Here is a 26,468-nt window from a genome sequence, read left to right as displayed (position 1 = left end):
ATTTTGGAATACATCCTTCCTCATTTTTCCCAGAGACTCATGCAATTGCTGCTCTGTTGTCATCCCTGCCAGAATCTCCTTCCAATTTACTTCAGCAAAATCCTCTCTCATACTATTCTAAGTTCCTTTCCTCCACTGCTATGGTCAGACTTTTGCCCTTTCAAATTTCAAATTGAACTCAGTCATATTGTGATCATTGTTTTCTAAGAGTTCCTTTACCTTAAGCTCGCTAATTGCATCTGGTTCATTTCATAAAACCTAATCCAGTTTAATTGATCTCAATGACAAACTACTCTAAAAAGCCATCCCATGTGTATTCAACAAATTCAGTCTCTTTTGAGATCCATTACCAACCTGATTTTCCCAATTGACCTGCATGTTAAAATCTCCCATGACTATTATATGTCCTTTTGACATATCTTCTTTATTTCCGATTGCAAACTATGGTCCACCTCCTACACTTTGGAGGCCGATATATAACTGCCATCAGGGTCCTTTTACCGTCGCAGTTTTGTAACTCAACCCACGAGGCCGCAACATCCTCTGATCCCATATCACATCCTTCTAATGATTTGATTCCATTCTTTACCAGCAGAACAATGTTATTCCCTCTGTCTACCTTCCTATCCCTCCAATACAATATGTATCCTTGGATATTCAGCTGCCAGCTACAACCATCATCTAGCCACAATTCAGTACTGGCCACAACATTATATCCAACAATCTACAATAGTGCAGCAAGATCATCCACTGTATTTCTTGTACCCCATGCTTTGAGATATAACACTTTGATTACTGAATTTGGAACCCTTTTGGAGACAGCGAGCAGCTTCAAGTTCCTGCGTGTCAAGATCTCTGAGGACCTAACCTGGTCCCAACATATCGATGCAGTTATAAAGAAAACAAGACAGTGACTATACTTCATGAGGAGTTTAAAGGGATTTGGTATGTCAACAAATACACTCAAAAACTTCTATAGTTGTACCGTGGAGAGCATTCTGACAGGCTGCATCACTGTCTGGTACGGAGGGGCTACTGCACAGGACCGAAAGAAGCTGCAGAAGGTTGTAAATTTAGTCGGCTCCATCTTGGGTACTAGACTACAATGTACCCAGGACGTCATCAGGGAGCGGTGTCTCAGAAAGGCAGCATCCATTATTAAGGACCCCCAGCACCCAGGGCATGCTCCTTTCTCACTGTTACCATCAGGTAGGAGATACAGAAGCCTGAAGGCACACACTCACCGATTCAGGAACAGCTTCTTCACCTCTCCCATTTGATTCCTAAATGGACATTGAACCTGTGAATACTAACTCACTTTTTAAATATATATATCACTTCTGTTTTCTTCGCATGATTTTTAATTTATTCAATATACATATACTGTAATTGATTTTTTCTTCTATATTATGTATTGTATTGAACTGCTGTTGCTAAGCTAACAAACTTAATGACACACGCCAGTGATAATACACCTGATTCTGATTCTGCATCCCTAATGCACTGATACTCACCCTGCTGGCTGCAATTTTGTCCTATCTTCTGCCTGCCCTCCCTAACAGTCTGACTCACAACACGCTGGAGGAACTCAGCAGGTTGGGCAGCATCCGTGGAGAAGATCGGTCGACGTTTTGGGCCGGAACATCGACTGATCTTCTCCATGGATGCTGCCCAACCTGCTGAGATCCTCCAGCGTGTTGTGAGTGTTGCTTTGACCCCAGCATCTGCAGATTATTTTGTGTTAACAGTCTGACTGTATGCTATCTTTGCTTTTTTGCATTTGCCCCATCCTGAGTTAGACCATAGGACTATAAGACATAGGAGCAGAATTAGGCCATCTGGTCCACTGAGTCTGCTTCACCATTCAATCATAGCTGATTGTTTATTTTTTCTCCTCCTCAACCCTATTTCCTGGCCTTCTCCCCGTAACTTTTGATGGCATGTTCAATCAAGAACCTATCAATCTCTGCCTTAAATACACCCAACGACCTGGCCTCCACAGCTGCATGTGGCAACAAATTCCACAAATTCACCACCCTTTGGCAAAAGAAGTTTCTCTGTTTTGAAAGGGCGCCCCTCTATCCTGAGGCTGCGCCCTCTTGTCCTGAACTCTCCATCCTTTCCACATCTACTCTGGCTTTCAACATTCGAAAGGTTTCAATGAGATCCCCCCCTCATCTTTCTGAATTCCAGTGAGTACAGACCCAGAGCCATCAAACATTCCTCATAGGTCACCCGGACCAAAGGAACTGCACCCTAGGGTTCTCAAAGAGGTAGCGTTAGAGATTGTGGTTGCATTAGAAATGATCTTTCAAAAATCATTGGACTCTGTCATGCTGCAAAAAATTGCAAATGTTGCTAGACTCTTTAAGAAAGGAGGAAGGCAGCAGAAAGGAAACTATAGACCAGTTAGCCTGACCTCAGTGGTTGGGAAGATGTTAGAGTCAATTGTTAAGGATGAGGTGATGGAGTACTTGGTGACACAGGACAAGATAGTACAAAGTCAGCATGGTTTCCTTCAAGGAAAATCCTGCTTGACAAACCTGTTGGAATTCTTTGAGGAGATTACAAGTAGGGTAGATAAAGGGGATGTAGTAGATGTTGTAAATTTGGACTTTCAGAAGGCCTTTGACAAGTTAAGAGCCAATGGTATTACAGGAAAGTTACTAACATGGTTAGAGCATTGGCTGATTGGTAGGAGGCAGCGAGCAGGAATAAAAGGATCCTTTTCTGGTTGGCTGCCAGTGTCCAATGGTGTTCTCCAGGGTCGGTGTTGGGACCACTTCTTTTTTATGCTGTATACAAATGATTTCAATGATGGAATAGATGGCTTTGTTGCCAAGTTTGCGGATGATACGAAGATTGGTGAAGGGGAAAGTCATGTTGAGGAAACAGGTAGGGTGCAGAAAGATTTAGGCAGATTAGGAGAGTAGGCAAGAAAGTGGCAAATGAAATACTGTGTTGGAAAATGTATGGTCATGCATCTTGGTAGTAGAAATAAATGTGCGGACTATTTTCTAAATGGGGAGAAATTCAAGAATCTGAGATGCATAGCCTTGGGAGTCCTTGTGCAGAACACCCTGAAGGCTAATTTGCAGGTTGAGTCGGTGGTGAGGAAGGCAGATGCCATGTTAGCATTCATTTCGAGAGGTCTAGAATAAAAGAGCAAGAATGTGATGCTGAGGCTTTATAAGGCACTGGCAAGGCCTCACCTTGAGTATTGTGAACAGGTTTGAGCCCCTCATCTTAGAAAAGATGTGCTGGCATTGGAGAGGGTCCAGAGGGAATTCACAAAGATGATTTCAGGACTGAAAGGGTTATCAAACTTCCCAATCCTCAATCTTCCCACTAATTTTTGCTTTGTTGTATGCCCTTTCTTTTGCTTTTACAATAGCTTTGACTTCCTTTGTCAGACATGTTTGTACTATTTACCATTTGAGTACATCTTCATTTTTGAATACTCATATTCTGCACCTCCCTCATTTTTCACAGAAATGCACGCCATTGCTGCTCTGCTGTCATTCTTGCCAGTAGCTCCTTCAAATTTACTTTGGCAAATTCCTCTGTCATATCACTCTAATTTCCCTTACTCCACTGAAATACTGCTACATCAGACTTTACTTTTTCCGTATCAAATTTCAAGTTGAACACAATCATATTGTGATCACTGGTTCCTAATGGTTCTTTTACCTTAATCTCCCTAACTGCCTCCAGCTCAATGAAAAACTGCTCTAAAAAATCTATCTCTTAGGCATTCAACAAACTCATTCTCTTGAGCAACACACATCAAAGTTGCTGGTGAACGCAGCAGGCCAGGCAGCATCTCTAGGAAGAGGTACAGTCAACATAATCCATTTCGAACCTGATTTTCCCAATCAACCTACATGTTGAAATCTCCTATGACTACCATAAAGTAAAGTAAAGGCATCCGTTAGTCTTGTGTGACCACGGATCTGCGCCTGGAAAGTCTTCACTCTCCAGCGTGCAGGCCTGGGCAAGGTTGTATGGAAGACCAGCAGTTACCCATGCTGCAAGTCTCCTCTCTCCACAACACTGATGTTGTCCAAGGGAAGGGCATTAGGACCCATACAGCTTGGCACCAGTGTCGTCGCAGAGCAATATGTGATTAAGTGCCTTGCTCAAGGACACAACACATTCCCTCAGCTGGGGGTCAGAACTCACGACCTTCAGGTCGCTAGTCCAATGCCTTAACCACTTGGCCACATGCCCACACAACCATAACATAACCATGACTACCATAACGTTGCCCATTTGACTTGCCTTTTCTATTTCTTGTTGTAACCTGTGGTCTACCTCCTAGCCACTGTTGGGAGGCCTGTATATAACTGCCATCAATGTCCTTTTACCCTTGTAGTTTTTTAACTCAACTCACAAGGATTCAACATCTTCCAATCCTGTGTCACATCTTTCTATGGATCTGATGGCATTCTTTCCCAGTAGAGCCCTTCTGCCTACCTTCTTATCTCTCCAATATAACGTGTAACCTTGGATATTCAGCTCCCAACTACAACCATCCTTCAGCCACGATTCAGTGAAGGCCACAACATCATACCTGGCAATCTGTAATATCTGAACAAGATCATCCACCTTATTTCTTATACTACGTGTATTTAGATGCAACACCTTGAATACCATATTTGCTATCTTTTTTGATTCTGCATCCCTAATGATTTTATACTCAGCCTGTTGGCTGCAACTAAGTCCCATCACCTGTCTGCCCTTCCTGGCACTCTGACTGCACGCTGTCTTTACTTTTATACCATCTGTTCTTTCCTGAGTCCCTTCACTCCGTTTCCCACCCCCCTGCCAAGTTAGTTCAAACCCTCCCCAACAGCTCTAACAAACCTGCCCGTGAGAATATTGGTCCCCCTTGGGTTCAGGTGCAACCTGCCATTTTGAACAGGTCATACCTCCCCCAGAAGAGATCCCAATGATCCAAGAATCTGAAGCCCTGCCCCCTGCACCAGTCTCTCAGCCACGCACTTATCTGCCAAATCATCCTTACTAGTGTGCGGCACAGTTAGCAATCCCAAAATTACTGCCCTGGAGTTCCTGCTTCTCTACTTTCTGCCTTGCTCTCTCAATTCTGTTTTCAGGACTTCTTTGATTTTCTTCCCTATGTCATTGGTACCAATGTGTACCAAAACATCTGCCGCTCGCCCTCCCCTCCAAAATGCTGTGGATGCAATCCGACTGTCCCTGACCCTGGCACCTGGGAGGCAGCACACCATCCGGGAGTCCTGTTCACGTCCACAGAATCTCCTGCCTGACCCTCTGACCATTCAGTCCCCTATCACCACCACTCCCCTCTTCTCCCTCTTTCCCTTCTGCACCACGGACCCATGCTCAGTGCTACTAATCGGATCTCCTGTATAAACCACTGGTGAGGCCTCACTTGGAGTACTTTCAGCAGTTTTGGGCCCTTTATCTTAGAAAGGATGTGCAGAAACTGGAGAGGGTCCAAGGAGGTTCACTAAAATGATTCCAAATTTGAAAGTTTTGTCAAAAGAAGAGCATTTTATGGTCAGTAACCAGTAACGTTTGATGGTTCAGTGCCAGTAACCTGTTCTCCTTGGCAATCCCTTGGGAGGTCATCCCCCACAGCAGTATCCAAAATGGTGTACTTATTATTGAAGGGAATGGTCACAGAGGTTCTCTGCGCTAAATGCCTATTCACATTCCTATTCCTTCTCCTGACAGTCACCCAGCTACCTGCCTCCTGGAACTTAGGGGTGAGTACTTTCCTGTAACTCTGATCAACGATCTCCTCACTCTCCCGTACAAACCAAAGGTCATCCAGCTGCTGCTCCAGATCCCTAACACGGTCTTCAAGGAGCTGCAGCCGGATGCACTTCATGCAGATGTAGTTCCCCGGGGAGACTCTGAGTCTCTTTTAAACTTTTCAGCTTTCACTCTTGTATATATCTTTCCTGTATGTCGATGATCAAACGGCACACAATACTCCAAGTTAAGCCTCACCAATATCTTATACAACTGCAACATAGCATCCCATCTCCTGCAATCAAAACATTGTTATGAAGGCCAATGTGACAAAAGCTATCTACCTGTAATGCCATTTTCAATTAAATATGGACCCGTATTCCCAGATCCCTTTGTTCCACCACACTCCTCAATGCCCTGCCGTTCACTGTGTAAGATCAACTCCAGTACTTGTAGAGCTCTGCATTGAATTCCACCTGCCATTTTTCAGCTCATTTTTCCAGCTTATCCAGATCCTCCTGAAAGCCGCGATAGACTTCCTCGCTGTCCAGGACACCCCAATCTTCAAAGAGTCAAAGGTCAAGTTTAATGTCAGAGAAATGTATACAATATTAGATTAGTTTAGATTATGAGGACACGCAGTCCTCTTTTATTGTCATTTAGTAATGCATGCATTAAGAAATGATTCAATATTCCTCCGGTGTGATATCACAGAAACACAGGACAGACCAAGACTGAAAAACTGACAAAAACCACATAATTATAACATATAGTTACAACAGTGCAACAATACCATAACTTGATGAAGAACAGTCCATGGCACAGTAAAAAAGTTCAAAGTCTCTCGAAAGTCCCACATCTCACGCAGACGGGAAAAGGAAGAAAACTCTCCCTGCCTTGCCTGACCACAGTCCGACTCTGAGTCGTCCGAAAACTTCGAGCCTCCAATCAGCCCTCCGACACCAAGTACCAAGCACCATCTCTGCCAAACGCTTCGACCTCAGCCTCGGTCGCCAACAGCAGGCAAAGCCGGGGATTTTGGGGCCTTCCCTCTGGAGATTCTCGATCACACAGTAGCAGCGGCAGCAAACCAGGCATTTCAGAAATTTCTCCAGATCTTCCTCTGTGCCTTCTCACGTCTGTCTCCACTAAATCAGAATTGTCCACAGCCCCTATTTAACAAATATGATATCATTTCACCGGAGAGCTGCACGTGCTGCGTCGCGCCGCCATCTTCTCCTCCTCATCTACATCCTGAAATGCTTTTTCTTTGCAAAACATCCACGAAAACAGAGAAGCGCCCCAAAGAATGAACAACAGTTAAACGTGAAAACCCCAAAGTCCCTCCCCCCAGCTCCCCACTCCTGCGCATAAGTGACAGCAAGCCCTCCTCCCCCCACCGGCAAAAATAAACGCAATCGATACCATCACTGATACCAAGCGCGTGCTAAGCAATAGCAAAGACACAGGCCAAAGTTACCCCAAAAGCTTCACATTTCATCCGAAATTCGACAACCCACAGGTTTTCTCTCTCTCCCTGGCAAGGGAGAGGGAGGTGTTCCCCATTTTCACAGTGAGCAGGAGACATAACAATCTGCTGGTTTATGATCTTAAAAGTCCACTTCATCGCTTTTATCGAGCTCTGTTCATTCACAAACTTGCTGATGTAGTTAACCACATTATCATCCAGATAATTGATATAGATGACACCCACTACTGATGTAAAACTCTCTGGCCTATAATTTCCTGATTTATTGTTCGAACCTTTCTTAAACAGCAGAAAAATATTAGCAATCCTCCAATCCTCCGATACCTCCACTGCTGCGCTAAGGCTGCTTTGAATATCTCTACTGGGTGTCCTACAGTTTCTGCACTTGACTCTCACAGAGTTCAAGGGAACTCCTTGTCAGGCCCTAGGGATTTATCCACCCTTATTTGCAAACACTTAACCCTCTGTAATCTGTATAGGGCCCATGAAGTCGATGCTGCTTTGCCTCACTGCTGTAGATCCTCTGTCTGTCTCCTGAGTAAATGCAAATACAAAAAAAACATTTAAGCTCTCCCACATTCTCTGAAATATAGAGAAACGAGGGGAGATTTGAAAGAGGTATACAAAATGATGATGAACATGGGAGGGGGAGATCTTATTCACTCAGAGGATGGTGAAAGTGTGGAATGAGCTGCCAGTGAAAGTGGTGCAAGCACGGTTGATTTTAAGAGAAGTTTGGATAAGTTCATGGATAAGAGAGGTGTGGAGGGCTATGGTCCCAGTACAGGTCGATGGGAGAAGGCAGATTAATAATTCCACATGGACTAACTGGATTGGAGGGCCTGTTTCTATGCGGTAGTGTTCTTTTCCATAATAAATTGATTCTTGAGCTCAAAATCTGCTTTGTTATGACATTGCATCATATTATCTTCCTGCACTGCACTTTCTCTGTAGTGGTATTGAACAAAAGCTATTGGCTCATCAGAACAAATTTTATGTTGTTGCTTAGGTATTGGACAACAAAGGTACAGTCATTGGCTGTCATCGGCCTGACAACGAAATCAATGCGACAACCGTGCGACATTTCAAACTTGTCCTTTGGGGAACATTTGAAAATGACAAAGGTAAATTTAAAATTTTGCAAACTTTGAAAATGTGTCTCAATTGCTCTGAAGAATATCATACTTACAATTGTTTCCAATCAACTTTGCACAACATTGTGATTTTTTAAAAAAGACTCAGAGAGCCCAAAGTTAAACCATCAGATTTTTAAAGAGACAAGAACTCACGAATACGACCTTAATATCTTTTTATTCTTGTTTTGCACTACCTATATATAACTCTTATTTTAATTTATAGTCTATTTTATGTATGATAGAGTACTGCCCTAGTGAAACAACTAATTTCACACATTTTACTCACGAACCTAAGAAAGTGAGCATTGAGTGTATGTGGCCAGTGGGAACCAGCTGCCCAGAATGGACAATAAATTTAGTCTGAACTTTGAACTTTGAATTTTGGTAAGCATTGGCACAAAATCTGGTAGTTGAGCTGAAGAGTGACAAAGAACCAAGCCCCAACTAGGAACATTCAGGTAGGAGATTACAAAGGCACCCAAAAATTGACAAAAAAAACAGGCTACACACCAGGTATGCACATAATGCTGTCAATGATCAGGCTCTTGAACAAAAGGGGATAACTACACTTACTCTCCTCCTTCCCACGACTGGTGGTCTTGCTTTAAAGACTCTTTATCTTGTTATTTCATGCTCATTATTTATTGATATTTATTTATATTTGTATTTGCACAGTTTGTTGTCCGTTGTTTACAGTTACTGGTTTATAGATTGGCTAAGTATGCCCTCAGAAAAAGAATCTCCGGGATGTATGTAGCGACATGTTGTACTCTGATAATAAATTTTACTTTGAATTTCCGGGAACATTTGTATCGGAAAACATGAGGTGTTCTTAAAAGAAAGCTGCTTTTATAGCTGAATTTATTCTTTAAAATCATTGCTCTTCTCCCCTATTAGGAGGTCTTTCTAATGTGTTTCCTTTGCTTTATCCCGTGTTCACAGTTGTTCCATTAATTAGACATAAGAGATTCTGCAGATATCTAAGTATGGGGCAAGACACACAAAATGCAGGAGTGACTGCATTGGACTTAATAAAGTTTAAACTGTTGGTGAATTTGGGGAAGAAATTAGATGTTTTGTTTAAGGCTTATAAAATAATGTCCGATGGCTTTTCAAAGGGAATTGGATGCACACTTGATGGAATCCTGATGAAGGGTAACCTTGCCATGCATGATCTCAAACCTGACTGTGAAAGGAGGAGAGGTGGTGCAGGATTGACGGCTCCCTTTCAGAATGGCAGGTGGTGACCAGTGAGTTACCGCAGGGTTCAATGCTGGGACCGCAGCTGTTCACAATATATATTAATGATTTAGATGAGGGAATTAAAAGTAACATTAGCAAATTTGCCGATGACATAAAGCTGGGTGGCAGTGTGAAATGTGAGGAGGATGTTATGAGAATGCAGGGTGTCTTGGATAGGCTGGGTGAGTGGGCAGATGCATGGCAGATGCAGTTTAATGTGGATAAATGTGAGGTTATCCACTTTGGTGGTAAGAACGGGAAGGCAGATTATTATCTAAATGGAGTCAAGTTAGGAAAAGGGGAAGTACAATGAGATCTAGGTGTTCTTGTACATCAGTCACTGAAAGCAGGCATGCAAGTACAGCAGGCAGTGAAGAAAGCTAATGGCATGCTGGCCTTCATAACAAGGGGAATTGAGTATAAGAGCAGAGAGGTCCTTCTGCAGCTGTACAGGGCCCACACCTAGAGTACTGTGTGCAGTTTTGGTCTCCAAATTTGAGGAAGGACATACTTGCTATTGAGGGAGTGCAGTGTAGGTTCACAAGGTTAATTCCCGGGATGGCGGGACTGTCATATGTCGAAAGATTGGAGGGACTGGGCTTGTATACTCTGGAATTTAGAAGGCTGAGAGGGGATCTTATTGAAACATATAAGATTATTAAGAGATTGGACATGCTGAAGGAGGAAGCATGTTCCCGCTGATGGGTGAGTCCAGAACCAGAGGCCACAGTTTAAAAATAAGGGGTAGGCCACTTAGAACGGAGTTGAGGAAAAACTTTTTCACCCAGAGAGTGGTGGATATATGGAATGCTCTGCCCCAGAAGGCAGTGGAGGCCAAGTCTCTGGATGCTTTCAAGAAAGAGATGGATAGAGCTCCTAAAGATAGCGGAATCAAAGGTTATGGGGATAAGGCAGGAACTGGATACTGATTGTGGATGATCAGCCATGATCACAGTGAATGGTGGTGGCTCGAAGGGCCAAATAGCCTACTCCTGCACCTATTGTCTATTGTCTATTGTCTCAGCAGTTCAGGCAGGATCTATGGGGAGAAATGAACAATAGATATTTTGAGCTAAGACGCTTCATCAGGCTTAGCTCATGCCCCCTCACTCCTATTGGTGTATAGACCACTGATAGTAGCTCACCAGGACCAGTCTTTCACATCGTCTTCAGGTGTGGCCCATCTTCTTGGCGCAGCCGTCCTCTCCCACAGGTGAGGTCTTTGTTGCCATTTCTGTAGCTCTGGGTATTTACAGGATGGGGTTACGAGCCGTATGCCCACCTCTCCTCCTTTCACAATCAGGTTTGAGACCGTGCATGGCAAGGTTACCCTTCATCAGGATTCCATCAAGTGTGCATCCAATTCCCTTTTAAAAGCCACTGGACATTATTTTATAAGCCTTAAACAAAACATCTAATTTCTTCCCCAAATTCACCAACAGTTTAAACTTTATTAAGTCCAATGACCAGCTCAATGTTCAAGTTTCAAAGCAAATGTATTATCACCGAACATATATGTCACCATGTTCTGCACTACCTTGAGATGGCTTTCTAAAGGTCGTACCTGGACCTATTATATCTTACTTAGTTTGCAAATTCCTGAAACTTTACTCCACCTGGTCCAAAACCAGCACATCAATATCGAGGACATTACTCAGCACAGCAACGGTAATTGACAATGATAAACTGTAGGAGAGGAAGATTCAAATTGCACCTTGTATAAAAAATTATTATAATAAGTTTAACCAGAGGGTGGTGAATTTGTGAAATTTGTTACCACGGGCCTCTGTGAAGGCCAGGTTGCTGAGTCTATTTTAAGGCAGAGCTCAACAGGTTCTTGATTGGACATGGAATCAGAGGTTAAGGGGAGAAGGCTGGGGAGTGGGGTTTGATGGGGGAGAAAGAATCAACCATGATTGAATGGCAGAGCAGACTTGATGGGCCAAATGGCCTAATTCTGCTCCTGTGTCTTCTGGTTTTATGGCCTCACCATTGTGTGAAGACCACTTGAGTGCTCACATGAGACGTTGGCCACTGTTCAGAGCTCTGTTGGCCAGAGTATTCAGCTCTATTGATACATTTGTTTTCAGGCAATCATTCACAACTGTAAAGTCTTTGTGACCAAGAAACTTGAGTGACAGTATCAATTAGCTCCAATGTAGGCATAATCTCTATTTGCAAGGTTTCAAAAATGTACTTGCATCCCCTAAAATTTATTTTGATTCAGTTATTTCTATTATTATTATTTTTACATTGAAAGGCTGTCAGCTTCATCATCCCGACCAATTTCATCATGAAAGATCCCACCCACCCAGCTCGTGGGACTTTTTGTCCCACTCCCAACAGGGAGGAGGCTACGTTGTACCCACGTCAGGACCACCAGATTCAATAACAATTACTACCCCCAAACAGTATAGCTGACCCACACTCCCGATCACCACTACGTTATGATTTCCTGTCAGAGTCACACTATGAACATACAATCAATCTATGTATACAAACTATCTTATGTACTTATATTCATTGTGTTTTTTATTATTGTGTTCTTCACCTTATTATGGTTTTTTGTGCTGGATCAGATTTTGTTCTCCTTTACACGTGTGTACTAGAAATGACATTAAACAACCTTAAACAATTGAGTAAGGGCGACCAAAGGAAGGCACAGTAATTATATAGCAAAACTCGGAGTTAACATTTTGGTGGCAGTAATTTACATGGAAATTAAATTTAAGTACCTTCTGAGAATGGAAAATGACAATGACCTCTGGATCCAGCAGGAAAATCAAAGCTAAATTAGAGAATTCAGGGAGAAAATTGACCTTCTGATTGACATATGCAACATGACATTTGAGGTGAATCTGAGGCAGCCATTACCATCCTGTGGTTAGTTCCCCGACCTTGCATTCTTGCTGAAGCATCTTGACCATCCAAGATGCTTTCCAGGGGTTCCAGTGAATCAGAATCAGGTCTCATATCACTAGCATATGTGCTGAAATTTGTTTTCTTTGTGGCAGCAGTGCATTGCAATACGTAATCATAAAAATGAACTACAAATTACAATAATAAATAATTTTATATATATAGAAACATAGAAACATAGAAAATAGGTGCAGGAGTAGGCCATTCGGCCCTTCGAGCCTGCACCGCCATTTATTATGATCATGGCTGATCATCCAACTCAGAACCCCGCCCCAGCCTTCCCTCCATACCCCCTGACCCCCGTAGCCACAAGGGCCATATCTAACTCCCTCTTAAATATAGCCAATGAACTGGCCTCAACTGTTTCCTGTGGCAGAGAATTCCACAGATTCACCACTCTCTGTGTGAAGAAGTTTTTCCTAATCTCGGTCCTAAAAGGCTTCCCCTCTATCCTCAAACTGTGGCCCCTCGTTCTGGACTTCCCCAACATCGGGAACAATCTTCCTGCATCTAGCCTGTCCAATATATATTAATATGATAAATCCCCAGGGATTGACTAGGTATTCCTTCAGATCCTGTGAGTGGCAAGTGCAGAAATTACAAGGTCCCGAACAGATGTAGTTATATTATCCGTAGATCATAAGACATAGGACAAAGGAGCAGAATTAGGCCATTCAGCCCATTGGTCCTCTCCACCATTCCATCATGGCTGATTCCAGATCCCACTCAACCCTATACACATGCCTTTTTGCCATATCCTTTGATGCCCTGACCGATCATGAAGCAATCAACTTTCGCCTTAAATATACCCATGGACTTGGCCTCCACTGCAGAGCATTCCACAGATGTATTACACTCTGGATAAAACTATTTCTCCTTACCTCTGTTCTAAAGGGTCACCCCTCAATTCTGAGGCTGTGACCTCTAGTTCAGGATACCCCAACCACAAGAAACTCTCCGAATCCACCCGATCTTGTTCTTTCAATATTTGGTAGATTTCAATGAGATCCGCTCCCCGCCCCCCAACCCCTCCACATTCTGCTAAATTCCAGTGAGTACAGACCCAAGCTGCTAAACAATCCTCATACATTAACCTCTTCATGCCCAGAATCTTCCTCATGAAACTCCTCTGGACTCTGTCCAGTGACACCACATCTTTTCTGTGCCCAAAACTGTTGACAATTTTCTAAGTGTAGTCTGACTAGTGTCTTATAAAGGCTCAGCATTATCATAGAAACATAGAAACATAGAAAACTGCAGCACAATACAGTCCCTTCGGCCCACAATGCTGTGCTGAACATGTACTTACATAAGAAATTACCTAGGGTTACCCATAGCCCTCTATTTTTCTAACTTGCATGTACCTATCCAGGAGCCTCTTAAAAACCCGATCGTATCCGCCTCCACCACCATTGCCAGCAGCCCATTCCACGCACTCACCACTCTCTGAGTAAAAAACTTACCCCTGACATCTCCTCTGTACCTGCTTCCAAGCACCTTAAAACTGTGCCCTCTCGTGTTAGCCATTATCTCCTTGCTTTTATATTCTATTCTCCTTGAAATAAATGCCAACGTTGTATTTGCCTTCTTTACCACAGACTCAACCTGTAAATTAACCTCCCGGGTGTCTTACACGAGGACTCCCAAGTCCCTCTGCACCTCTGAAGTTTGAATCTTCTCCCCATTTAGTCCGCATTATTGTTCCTTTTAGCAAAATGCATGATTATACATTTCCCAACACTGTATTTCAATACAAAACATATCCTTTATGTTAAGTTCCCATCTATGGCATTCTTTCATCCACATCTCAGTGATGTCCACAATGTCATACTGACCAATCTCTAATTGTGCCATTAGTTTACCCACCTTATTCCAAATGCTATGCGCATTTAAATGCAGCACCTTCAATCCTGCATTCTTTGTCAGTTTGAATCTTGCCAATGTGATACAATTTAACTCTTTGCTTTAGCTGCATTTGCAGCAGGAGAGGTACGATAGGTTTGAAGGACAGCTAATGTTGTTCCGTTGTTTAAGGGAAGCTCTGAAATTAAACCAGGAAATTACAGGGAAGTACTGACGTCAATAGTGGAAAAGTTATTAGAAGGTGTTCTAAGGGACTGGATATGAGTATTTAGTTAGTCATGGACTGATCAAGCATAGTTTCATAGGTGATAGGTCTGTCTAACCAAATTTACATTGTTTTTTCGAGGAAGTTACCAGAAAAAATGATGAAGGCAAGGCAGTGGATGTTCTCTACATGGACGTTAGCAAGGCATTTGACAAGGTTCCAAATAGGAGGTTGGTCAAGAAGGTTCAGTAGCTCATCATTCAAGATGAGGTAGCAATTTGGATTAGACATTGGTCTGTAGAGAAGACAGAGAGTAGTAGTAAATGTTTGCCTCTGACTGGAAGCCTGTGACTAGTGGAATGCTGCAGGGATCGATGCTGTTTCCATTGAAGTTTGTTGCCAATATCAATGAACTGGATGATAATGTGGTTAACTAGATCAGCAAATTTGAGGATGACACCAAGACTACAGGTACAGTTGATAGAGGGGAAGACTGTCATTGCATGCATCAGGCACTGAAGCAGCAGGGAAAATGGACAGATAATGGCAGATAGAGTTTAATGCAGAGAAGTGCAAGGTGTTGTACTTCGGTAGTATCAACCAGCACAGCGCATGCACGTATGTACACACACACACACTCATACACACACACACACACGCTCACACACACACGCTCACACACACACACACACACACACACACACACGCTCACACGCACAAACACACACACGCACACACACACACACTCAGACACACGCACACATACACACACACACACGCTCAGACACACACACACGCTCACACACACACGCACACACACACACACACACGCTCACACACACACACACACACACACACTCAGGCACACGCACACATACACTCACACACACACGCTCAGACACACACACACACGCTCACACACATGCGCGCGCACACACACACACACACACACACACACACACGCTCACACACACACACACTCAGGCACACGCACACATACACTCACACACACACACGCTCAGACACACACACACACACACACACACACACGCTCACATACACTCAGACACACACACTCAGACACACACACACACACACACACACACACACACACACACTCAGACATACACACACACACACACACGCTCAGACACACACACACACACACACACACTCAGACACACACACACACACTCAGACACACACATACACATGCTCAGACACACTCATACACCCTCAGGGTATAGTCAGAGGGACAGAGGGAGAAAAAGGGGGTTTTCTCTGTTTTCTCCCTCTGTCCCTCTGACTATACCCCTTGCCCATCCTCTGGGTCCCCCTCCCCCGTCTTTCTTCCCGGACCTCCTGTCCCATGATCCTCTCGTATCCCTTTTGCCAATCACCTGTCCAGCTCTCGGCTCTATCCCTCCCCCTCCTGTCTTCTCCTATCAGTTTGGATCTCCCCCTCCCCCTCCAAATTTCAAATCCCTTACTCACTCTTCCTTCAGTTAGTCCTGACGAAGAGTGTCGGCCTGAAACGTCGACTGTACCTCTTCCTAGAGATGCTGCCTGGCCTGCTGCGTTCACTAGCAGCTTCGATGGTCATTTCCCTCCTGGGTGCTGGTTTCTGTGATGTTTCTTAATGCATCCACAATATCCTGAAAAGGGAGAGTAAGCAGCCAGACATTGTGCTACATATTGATACCAATGACAGAGGTAGAAAACGGGAGGAGGTTCTGAAAACAGAATACAAGGAGTTAGGAAAGAAGCTGAGAAGCAGGACCTCAAGGATAGTAATCTAGGGATTGCTGCCTGTGCCACGTGACAGTGAAGATAGGAATAGAATGAGGAACCAGAAAAATGCACGGCTGAAGACTTGGAGCATTAGGGTCAGGGAATCTGATTTCTCGATAATTGGGACCTCTACTTGGGCATGTGTGTCCTCTACAAAAGTGACAGGTTGCACTTGATTCCGAGGGGGACCAATATCCATAGAAACCATAGAAACCACAGCACAGAAACAGGCCTTTTGGCCCTTCCTGGCTGTGCTGAACCATTTTCTGCCTAGTCCCACTGACCTGCACACGGACCATATCCCTCCATACACCTCCCATCCATGTATCTGTCCAATTTATTCTTAAATGTTAAAAAAGAACCCGCATTTACCACCTCGTCTGGCAGCTCATTCCATACTCCCACCACTCTCTGTGTGAAGAAGCCCCCCCTTATGTTCCCTTTAAACTTTTCACCCCTCACCCTTAACCCATGTCCTCTGTTTTTTTTCTCCCCTTGCCTCAGTGGAAAAAGCCTGCTTGCATTCACTCTATCTATACCCATCATAATTTTATATACCTCTATCAAATCTCCCCTCATTCTTCTACGCTCCAGGGAATAAAGTCCTAACCTATTCAACCTTTCTCTGTAACTGAGTTTCTCAAGTCCTGGCAACATCCTTGTAAACCTTCTCTGCACTCTTTCAAACTTATTTATATCCTTCCTCTAATTTGTTGACCAAAACTGAACACAATACTCCAGATTCGGCCTCACCAATGCCTTATACAACCTCATCATAACATTCCAGCTCTTATACTCAATACTTTGATTAATAAAGGCCAATGTACCAAAAGCAATCTTTATAACCCTATCTACCTGTGACGCCACTTTTAGGGAATTTTGTATCTGTATTCCCAGATCCCTCTGTTCCACTGCACTCCTCAGTGCCTTACCATTAACCCTGTATGTTCTACTTTGGTTTGTCCTTCCAACATGCAATACCTCACACTTGGCTGTATTAAACTCCATCTGCCATTTTTCAGCCCATTTTTCCAGCTGGTCCAAGTCCCTCTGCAGGCTCTGAAAACCTTCCTCACTGTCTACTACACCTCCAATCTTTGTATCATCAGCAAATTTGCTGATCCAATTTACCACATTATCATCCAGATCATTGATATAGATGACAAATAACAATGGACTCAGCACTGATTCCTGTGGCACACCACTAGTCACAGGCTCTACTACCACTCTTTGGCTTCTTCCATCGAGCCAATGTCTAATCCAATTTACCACCTCTCCATGTATACCTAGCGACTGAATTTTCCTAACTAACCTCCCATGCAGGACCTTGTCAAAGGCCTTACTGAAGTTCATGTAGACAATATCCACTGCCTTCCCTTCATCCACTTTCCTGGTAACCTCCTCGAAAAACTCCAATAGATTAGTCAAACATGACCTACCACGCACAAAGCCATGTTGACTTTCCCTAATAAGTCCCTGTCTATCCAAATGCTTGTAGGTTCTGTCTCTTAGTACTTCCTCCAATAACTTACCTACTACTGACGTTAAACTTACTGGCCTATAATTTCCCGGATTACTTTTCGATCCTTTTTTAAACAACGGAACAACATGAGCCACTCTCCAATCCTCCAGCACCTCACCTGTAGACAGCGACATTTTAAATATTTCTGCCAGGGCCCCTGCAATTTCAACACTAGTCTCCTTCAAGGTCCGAGGGAACACCCTGTCAGGTCCCGGGGATTTATCCACTTTAATTTTCCTCAAGACAGCAAGGACCTCCTCCTTTTTGATCTGTACAGTTTCCATGATCTCACTACTTGTTTCCCTTAATTCCATAGACTTCATGCCAGTTTCTTTAGTAATTACAGATGCAAAAAACCTATTTAAGATCTCCCCCATTTCCTTTGGTTCTGCACATAGCCGACCACTCTGATCTTCAAGAGGACCAATTCTATCCCTTACAATCCTTTTGCTCTTAATATACCTGTAAAAGCTCTTTGGATTATCCTTCACTTTGACTGCCAAGGCAACCTCATGTCTCCTTTTAGCCCTCCTGATTTCTTTCTTAAGAAGTTTCTTGCACTTCTTATACTCCTCAAGCACCTTATTTACTCCCTGCTTCCTATACATGTCGTACAACTCCCTCTTCTTCTTTATCAGAGTTGCAATATCCCTTGAGAACCAAGGTTCCTTATTCCTATTCATTTTGCCTTCAATCCTGACAGGAACATACAAATTCTACACTCTCAAAATTTATCCTTTGAAGGCTTCCCACCTACCGATCACATCTTTGTCAGAGAACAACCTGTCCCAATCCACACGTTTTAGAACCTTTCTCATTTCTTCAAATTTGCCCTTCTTCCAGTTCAGAACATCAACCCTAGGACCAGATCTATCCTTGTCCATGATCAAGTTGAAACTAATGGTGTTATGATCACTGGAACCACAGTGCTCCCCTACACAGACTTCTGTCACTTGTCCTAACTCGTTTCCTAACAGGAGATCCAATATTGCAGCTCCTCTAGTTGGTCCCTCTATATATTGATTTAGAAAACTTTCCTGAACACATTTTACAAACTCTAAACCATCTAGACCCCTAACAGTATGGGAGTCCCAATCAATGTATGGAAAATTAAAATCCCCTACCACCGCAACTTTATGTTTCCTGCAGTTGCCTGCTATCTCTCTGCAGATTTTGCTCTTCCAATTCTCGTTGACTATTGGGTGGTCTGTAATACAATCCCACTAATGTGGCCATACCTTTCCTGTTTCTCAGCTCCACCTTGCAGGCAGGTTTTGCGAGAGCTGTTGGGAGTGGTTTAAACTAATATGGCAGGGCTATGGGGACCAGTATGATCGAGCTGAGGATGAATCAGCAGGTTTACAAGTAGATGATGTAATATGTAATATGAATGTAAGGAAGGACAAGCCAATGATTGGGTTCAACTGCAGACAGAGGAAAGAGTTAAATTGTCATGCAGAGGAAAAATTCAAAAGGGCAAAGAATGCAGTACTGAAGGTGTTGAATTTAAATGTGTGTAGCATTTGGAATAATGTGGACGAACTCATGGCGGATTTAGAAGTTGGTCAGTATGACGAGGTGATCCTCAGAGTTGTGGCTGAAATTTAATTGCTGGAGCTTAACATCAAAGGGTATACTTTGTATCAAAAGGACAGGCGGGAGGGCATAGGCAGTGGTGTAGCTCTGTTATTAAGAGATGGAATTACACCTTTAGAAAGAGGTGACATTGGTTCAAAGAATGTCAAATCTCTGTGGGTGGATTTAAGAAACCAAGGATAAAAAACTATTATGGGAATCATTTATAAGCTTCCAAATAGTAGCCAGGATGTTTCAAAGGTTTCAAAGGTACATTTAATGTCAGAGAAATTGTATACAATATACATCCTGAAATTCTTTTTCTTCGCAACCATCCACAAAAACAGAGGAGTGCCCCAAAGAATGAATGACAGTTAAATGTTAGAACCCCAAAGTCTCCCGAGCTCCCCCCCACGCATAAACAGCAGCAAAGCAACAATACCCCCTCCTCCATAAGCAAGAAAAGCACCGGCCCCCCCAACCAAGCATTCAAGTGTGCAGCAAAGCATCAATAAAAACACAGACTTGCAGTACCCCAACAACTACTCGTTCACCCGGTAATTCGACATACCACAGGCTCTAACTCTCCCTAATAAGGGAAGATGAGATGTCCCCATTTCACAGCGAGAGGGGAGACATCATAAACAACTCGCTGATTTACGTTGTTAAAAGTCTGTTGTGTCACTTATTCCGAGCTCTGTGCACAAAAGACTTGGGTCTCTGGGCAGACAACCAGCAGCCAGCTCGCTGCTTCCGATCTTCTACGTTCTCCCACGACACACTGATTCCCTGTGGAGGCATGGACCTCGAGTCTGCCCACCTCCAGAGCCACGAAATCCTGGAACCCTGAAGGTGCTCTAATCTTATAGGCCGTGTAGTTGGTATATTGAATAGGGGCCAGAGTCCCAACAGCGGGTCTCAATTCCCACAAAGAACCAAAGTCAGCGTGTAACTCCAGGTCGGGGTCTTCAAAAGAACCATGAAAGGGAAAAATAAAGATATTAAAGATAGAAATAGAGCTATTTCCAAAGGTGCTAGCTAAAGAGTTGCTGTTAAGTGCCATTGCCCTCCCAGCGCCGTCGTCGTGGGGGTTGATATTGCAGTTAGCTGGAAAGGACATGTAATGAGGGTAATTCAAGCATCAGTTGTGGAAAGGGTCTTCCGAGTCCTTGTGTAAGACTCCCAGAAGGTTAATTCACAGATTGAGTCTGTGGTAAAGAGAGCAAATGCAACGTTGGCATTTAATTCAAGGGGAACAGAATATAAAAGCAAGGAGATAATGCTGAGCATTTATGAGACACAGTTTTGGAAAAGATGTGCTGGCATTGGAGAAGCTCCAGAGGAGGTTTACAAGGGTGAATCCAGGAATGAAAGTTATCATATGAGAAATGTTTGATGGCTCTGTGTCTGTACTCTCTGTTTTGAAAGGGTTCCCCTCTATCCTGAGTCTGTGCCCTCTTGTCCTAGACTCTCCCACCATGGGAAGTAGCCTTTCCACATTTACTCTGTCCAGGCCTTTCAACAATCATAAGGTTTCAATGAGATTCCCCCCTCATCCTCCTGAATTCCAGCGAGTACAGACACAGAGCCATCAAACGTTTCTCATATGATAACCCTTTAATTTCTGGATTCACCCTTGTGTACCTCCTCTGGACTCTCTCCAATGCCAGCACATCTTTTCCAAAACTGTTCACAATACTCAAGGTGAGGCCTCACCAGTGCCTTATAAAGCCTCAGCATCACATCCTTGCTCTTGTATTCTAGATATCTTGAAATGAATGCTAACATGATATTTGCCTTCCTCACCGCTGACTCGACCTGCAAGTTAACCTTTAGGTTGTTCTGCATAAGGACTCACAAGTCCCTTTGCATCTCAGATTTTTTGGATTTTCTCCCCATTTAGAAAATAGTCCGCACGTTTATTTCTACTACCGAAGTGCATGACCATGCATTTGCCAACACTGTATTTTATTTGCCACTTTCTTGCCCTTTCTCTAAATCTGCCTAAATCCTGCTGCATCCTACCCATTTCCTCAACACTACTTGTCCCTCATCATTCTTCGTATCATCTGCAAACTTGGCAACAAAGCCATAAATTCCACCATATAAATCATTTAAATACAGCATAAAAAGAAGTGGTCCCATCACTGACCCCTGCGGGACACCAGTCGTCACTGGCAGCCAACCAGAAAAGGATCCTTTTATTCGCACTCACTGCCTCCTAGCGATCAGCTATTATTAACAAATGAGGAGCATTTGGTAGCTTTGTGCCTGGTCTCACTGGAATCTGGAAGAATGTCTAGAGGTCTCATTAAACCTACTGAATGTTGTAAAGACTAGATAAGGCAGATGTGGAGACGGTGTTTCCTCTGGTTGGAGTATCCAGAACTGGAATGCATAGCCTCAAAATTGAGGGGCACCTTTTAGAACAGAAGTAAGGAGGAATTCTTTTAGTCAAAGAGTGGTGAAGCTGTGGAGTGCTCTGCCAGAGTGTGTGGTGGAGTACATGTCGATGGGTATATTCAAAGCTGGAGTTGAATATTTTTCTGATTGGTCCGGGCATCAAGGGACATGGTGAGAGGGCAGGTGTGTGGGGTTCAATGGGATCTGGGATCAGCTATTTATAAAATCTACCCCAGGTTCCTGAGTGACATGTCCTGGGAATAGGTGTCGGCAGACACAGTTAGTCCACAGATGAGGGGTGTGCATGCGTGCACACAATCCAGCTTTTTATTCCCTAATTGAACACTGGAGGGCAGCACCGATGGGAGAGGCCAGCTTCCTATCCAGCATGGACGTCATGCCACACTCCCCTCCTGTGAAGTTGCAACAGGCATACCTGCGGCACGACGCCATGCAGCTCCCTCGCCATTGGTCTCATCAATAAACCATTATAGCCGACTTGCAGTATTTTCCATTACCAAAGCAATTGTTAGCTGCTCTCAACATTTCCGTCTGCGGTGAACAACTGCAAAACATCTGAACGAACCAAGACAATAGCAATGAGGATGTGGGGAATTAGAATTGTTGAGGACAGTGCAATGAAGCAGCAGGAGATATGTATTTCACAATAAAATTTATGATAATTTTTCAGGATTTTGATGTATCCATTGCTATTTTATCTGAGACACTCAGGAGAACAAAACTGAAATAATTAACAGAAGTTAACACCATGATGAGTTCAGTTAAAATCTGGTATTAGCTGATTCTTAATCTCATAGACTCACCTACTACCAGTGGGAAGAACACAATAACAAAACCAATACTCTAAGGTACAGAAAGTTCAAACAGGCTTGTCTTTTCTACATCCCCTTTGTTATAGTTGACATCCCATTTAAAATGCTTCTCTTAATCTTTATCATAAATATTCCATTCTGTTCCTTGATGTATAATCCCAGCCCAAGGAGATTATCTTGATCTATTTACCTATAATGAAAGCAAGCATGCTTTAGCTTCACTTCAAAATTCAATGTCAAGTATTAATTTAGCACGAAGACCACGGAACTTCAGGAAAGTGGCCCAGCACTATTTCTCAGAGCAATTTTATTGGGAACAGAATCCTCACACGTTACAAATGAATAGAAAGTAATGAAATGGTTACACCACTCAGATTTCAGATTCGATAAATGATACTCTCTACAAGGTTCTGATCTCACCTTGAATATTTCCAGTGCAAATAAAGTTCAAGGGTTAAGGGTGAAAGGCAAAGTGTTCAAGGAGAAAATGAGGGGAATGGTTGAAAAGGTTATTCCCAAGAACACAGGAAAATGAGAGGTTAGAGATATACAAAATTATGAGGGATATAAGCAGGATAAATGCAAGCAGGCTTTTTCCACTGAGGTACAGTGGGACTACAACTAGAGGTCATGGGTTAGATTAGATTATGAGAACACTCAGTCCTCATTTATTGTCATTTAGAAATGTATACATGCATTAAGAAATGATACAATGTTCTTCCAGAGTGATATCACAGAAAAACAGGTCAAACCAAAGACTAACACTGATAGAACCACATAATTATAACATATAGTTACAGCAGTGCAAAGCAATACCATAATTTGATAAAGAACAGACCATGGGCACGGTAAAAAAAAGTCAAGTCCCGATCGACTCCCGAGACCCCGATAGCAGGTGGCAAAAGGGAGAAACTCCCTGCCATAAACCTCCAGGTACCGACAACTGCCGATGCATTGGAAGCACCCGACCACAGCCGACACTGAGCCCGTCCGTCCGAAAACTTTGAGCCTCTGATCAGCCCCTCTGATACAGCCTCCTGAGTGTCATCCTCTGCCGAGCGCCTTCGACCTCGCCCCGGCCGCCGAAACAAGCAAAGCCGAGGATTTCGGGGCCTTCTGCTCCGGAGATTCTGGATCACACAGTAGCAGAAGCAGCGAAGTGGGCATTTCAGAAGTTTCTCCAGATGTTCCTCTGTACTCTCACGTCTGTCTCCATCAAATCAGAATTGTGCACGGTCCCCTACTTGACAGATTACAGATATCATTCATCGGAGAGGCCGCGCGCGCTGCGTCATGCCGCCATCTTCTCCTCCTCCTTCTCCTGTTAAGGGTGAAAATTGAAATGTTTAAGAGGATCATGAGGGCTGGTAAGAGTGTGAATGAGCTGCCAGCAGAACTGTTGGATGTGGGTTTTGATTTCAACATAAAAGAGAAATTTGGATAGGTACATTGATCGGAGGGTTGTGAACGGCTATGGTCTTGGTGCAGGTCTATGGGACTAGCCTAAAAATAGTTTGGCACTAACTAGATGGCAAGACCTGTTTCTCTGCTGCAGTTTCTATGATCAAATGACTCTAAATTCCATGGAAAAGTAAAGATTAGAGCAACACACACAAAATGCTGGAGTAACTCATTAGGTCTGGCATCCAGTGAAAGGAATAGTTTCTCCAATGTTTTGTATGCGATACTCTGGATTTCCATCATCTGCTGAATCTCTTGTGTTTAAGGTAAAGATTATATTTGCTTTACTTGTCACGTGTATATCGAAACATCAAGTGAAAGATCTCATTTGTGTTAACGAACAACACACTCCAAGGATGTGCTGGAGGCAGCCTGCAAGCAAGTAACAAACATAAAAAATGCTGGTGAACGCAGCAGGCCAGGCAGCATCTACAGGAAGAGGTACAGTCGACGTTTTGGGCCGAGACTCTTCATCTTCACTACTGCAAGCAAGTAACATTGATTTTACCAGTATAAACAGAAAATTATTGGAAAATCTCAGTAGGTCAGGCAGCAACCAAGACTATAAAACCATAAGTTATAGGAGCAGAATTAGGCCATTTGGACGATCACATCTGCTCCACCATTTCATCATGGCTGATCCAATTTTCCTCTCAGCCCCAGTCTCCTGCCTTCTCCCTGTATACCTTTATGCTCTGACCAAGCATGAGTCTATCAACCAAATTGAGTCCCAGAGCTGACATGTTAACTATATATTCATTAATTTGTTTATTTATTTATTTAGAGATGGAATAGGCACTTCCAGCCCAGCAGTCCCCTATTTAACCCTGGTCTAATCACAGGGCAATTTACAATGACCAATTAGCCTCCTAATTGGTTCTATATCTAAGTCACACAGGTCTGTCTGTGTGTAGCAGTCAGAATTTTGTACCTTTAAAATAGGTGAAGATAAATTTGAAATACTTCCCTGTTTATAAAATTTCATCCCTTCTCATCTAACCAATTAGATTTGTCATCAAATGGTAATTAAATTAATCACTTACACCTACACAATGTCCATATCCTTCCATTTTCCTCAGATTCATGTGTCTATCTAAACGTATTTTAAATGACCCCTATGTAATTGCCTCTACCACCACCACAGGCAGAATACTCCAGGCACCCACTGTGTAAAAAAAACTTGCCCCTCATATCTCCATAAGACTATAAGGTATAGGATCAAAATTTGGCCATTTGGCCCATCGAGTCTGCTCCACCAATTCGTCATGGCTGATCCAATTTTCCTCTCAGCCCAGTCTCCTGCTTTCTCCCCATATCCCTTCATGCCCTGATCAAGCAAGAATCTACCAACCTCTGCCTCCACAGCTGCCCATAACAATGAATTCCACACATTCACCACTCTCAAGCTGAAGACATTCCTCCTCATCATTCTAAAAGGATGCCCCTCTATTCGGAGACTGTGTCCTTTGGTTTAGACACTTCCACCACAGGAAACATCCTTTCCACATCCACTCTACAAAGGCCTTTCACCGATAAACCCTTAGGGAATCCTGCACAAGGACTACCAAGTCCCTTCTCACTTCAGATTTGTGTATTTTTTCTCCAGTTAGAAAATAGTTAACTCTTTACTTTCCTCTACCAAAGTTCATGACCATACATGTCCCGACACTGTATTCCATCTGCCATTTCTTTACCCATTCTCCTCATTTGTCTAAATTCTTCTGTAGCCCTTCAACTTCTTCAAAGCTACCTGCCCCTCCACCTATCCTCATATCGTGTGCAAATTTTGCATTAAAGCTAGCAATTCCATCATACAAATCATTGACATACACTGTAAATAAAAAAATCAGCCCCAGCACACTGGCAGCCAAGCAGAAAAGGCTCCCTTTATTTCCACTCTTTGCCTCCTGGACAATCAGCTCCTGCTTTATCCATGCTAGAATCTTTCCTGTAACACCATGGGCTTGTAGCTTGTTGAATAGTCCTATGTGTGGCCTTCTGAAAATCGAAGTACACCAACATGAACAGATTCTCCTTTGTCAGTCATGCTTGTTATTTCTTCAAAGAACTCCAAGAGGTTTGTCAGGCAAGATTTTCCCTTGAGGAAACTACATAGAAATATAGAAACAGAAAACCTACAGCACAATACAGGTCCATCGGCCCACAAAGCTGCGTCGAACATATCTTTACCTTAGAACTACCTAGGCTTCTTGGAACTAACTACCATGCTGACTACAGCCTATTTCATCATGTGCCTCCAAATACCCTGAGACCTCATCCTTAATAA

At 43.3% G+C, this 26,468-nt stretch overlaps 1 protein-coding gene across 1 annotated transcript in view; it reads left to right on the top strand.

Annotated features, from left to right (window-relative positions):
• Nucleotides 1-26,468, top strand: part of LOC134337788 (PC3-like endoprotease variant B) — a 941,886-nt gene that overhangs the window by 776,851 nt on the left and 138,567 nt on the right. The window contains exon 9 of the mRNA XM_063033034.1: nucleotides 8,241-8,355. Coding sequence (XP_062889104.1) covers nucleotides 8,241-8,355 — 115 coding nt within the window. The remainder of the gene's footprint in view (nucleotides 1-8,240; nucleotides 8,356-26,468) is intronic.

This window comes from Mobula hypostoma, chromosome 2 (genome assembly GCF_963921235.1).
Source record: "Mobula hypostoma chromosome 2, sMobHyp1.1, whole genome shotgun sequence".
Classification (NCBI taxonomy): domain Eukaryota; kingdom Metazoa; phylum Chordata; class Chondrichthyes; order Myliobatiformes; family Myliobatidae; genus Mobula; species Mobula hypostoma.
The sequence above is the reverse complement of the archived record's forward strand: the minus strand, read 5'-3'. Positions and strand labels throughout refer to the sequence as shown.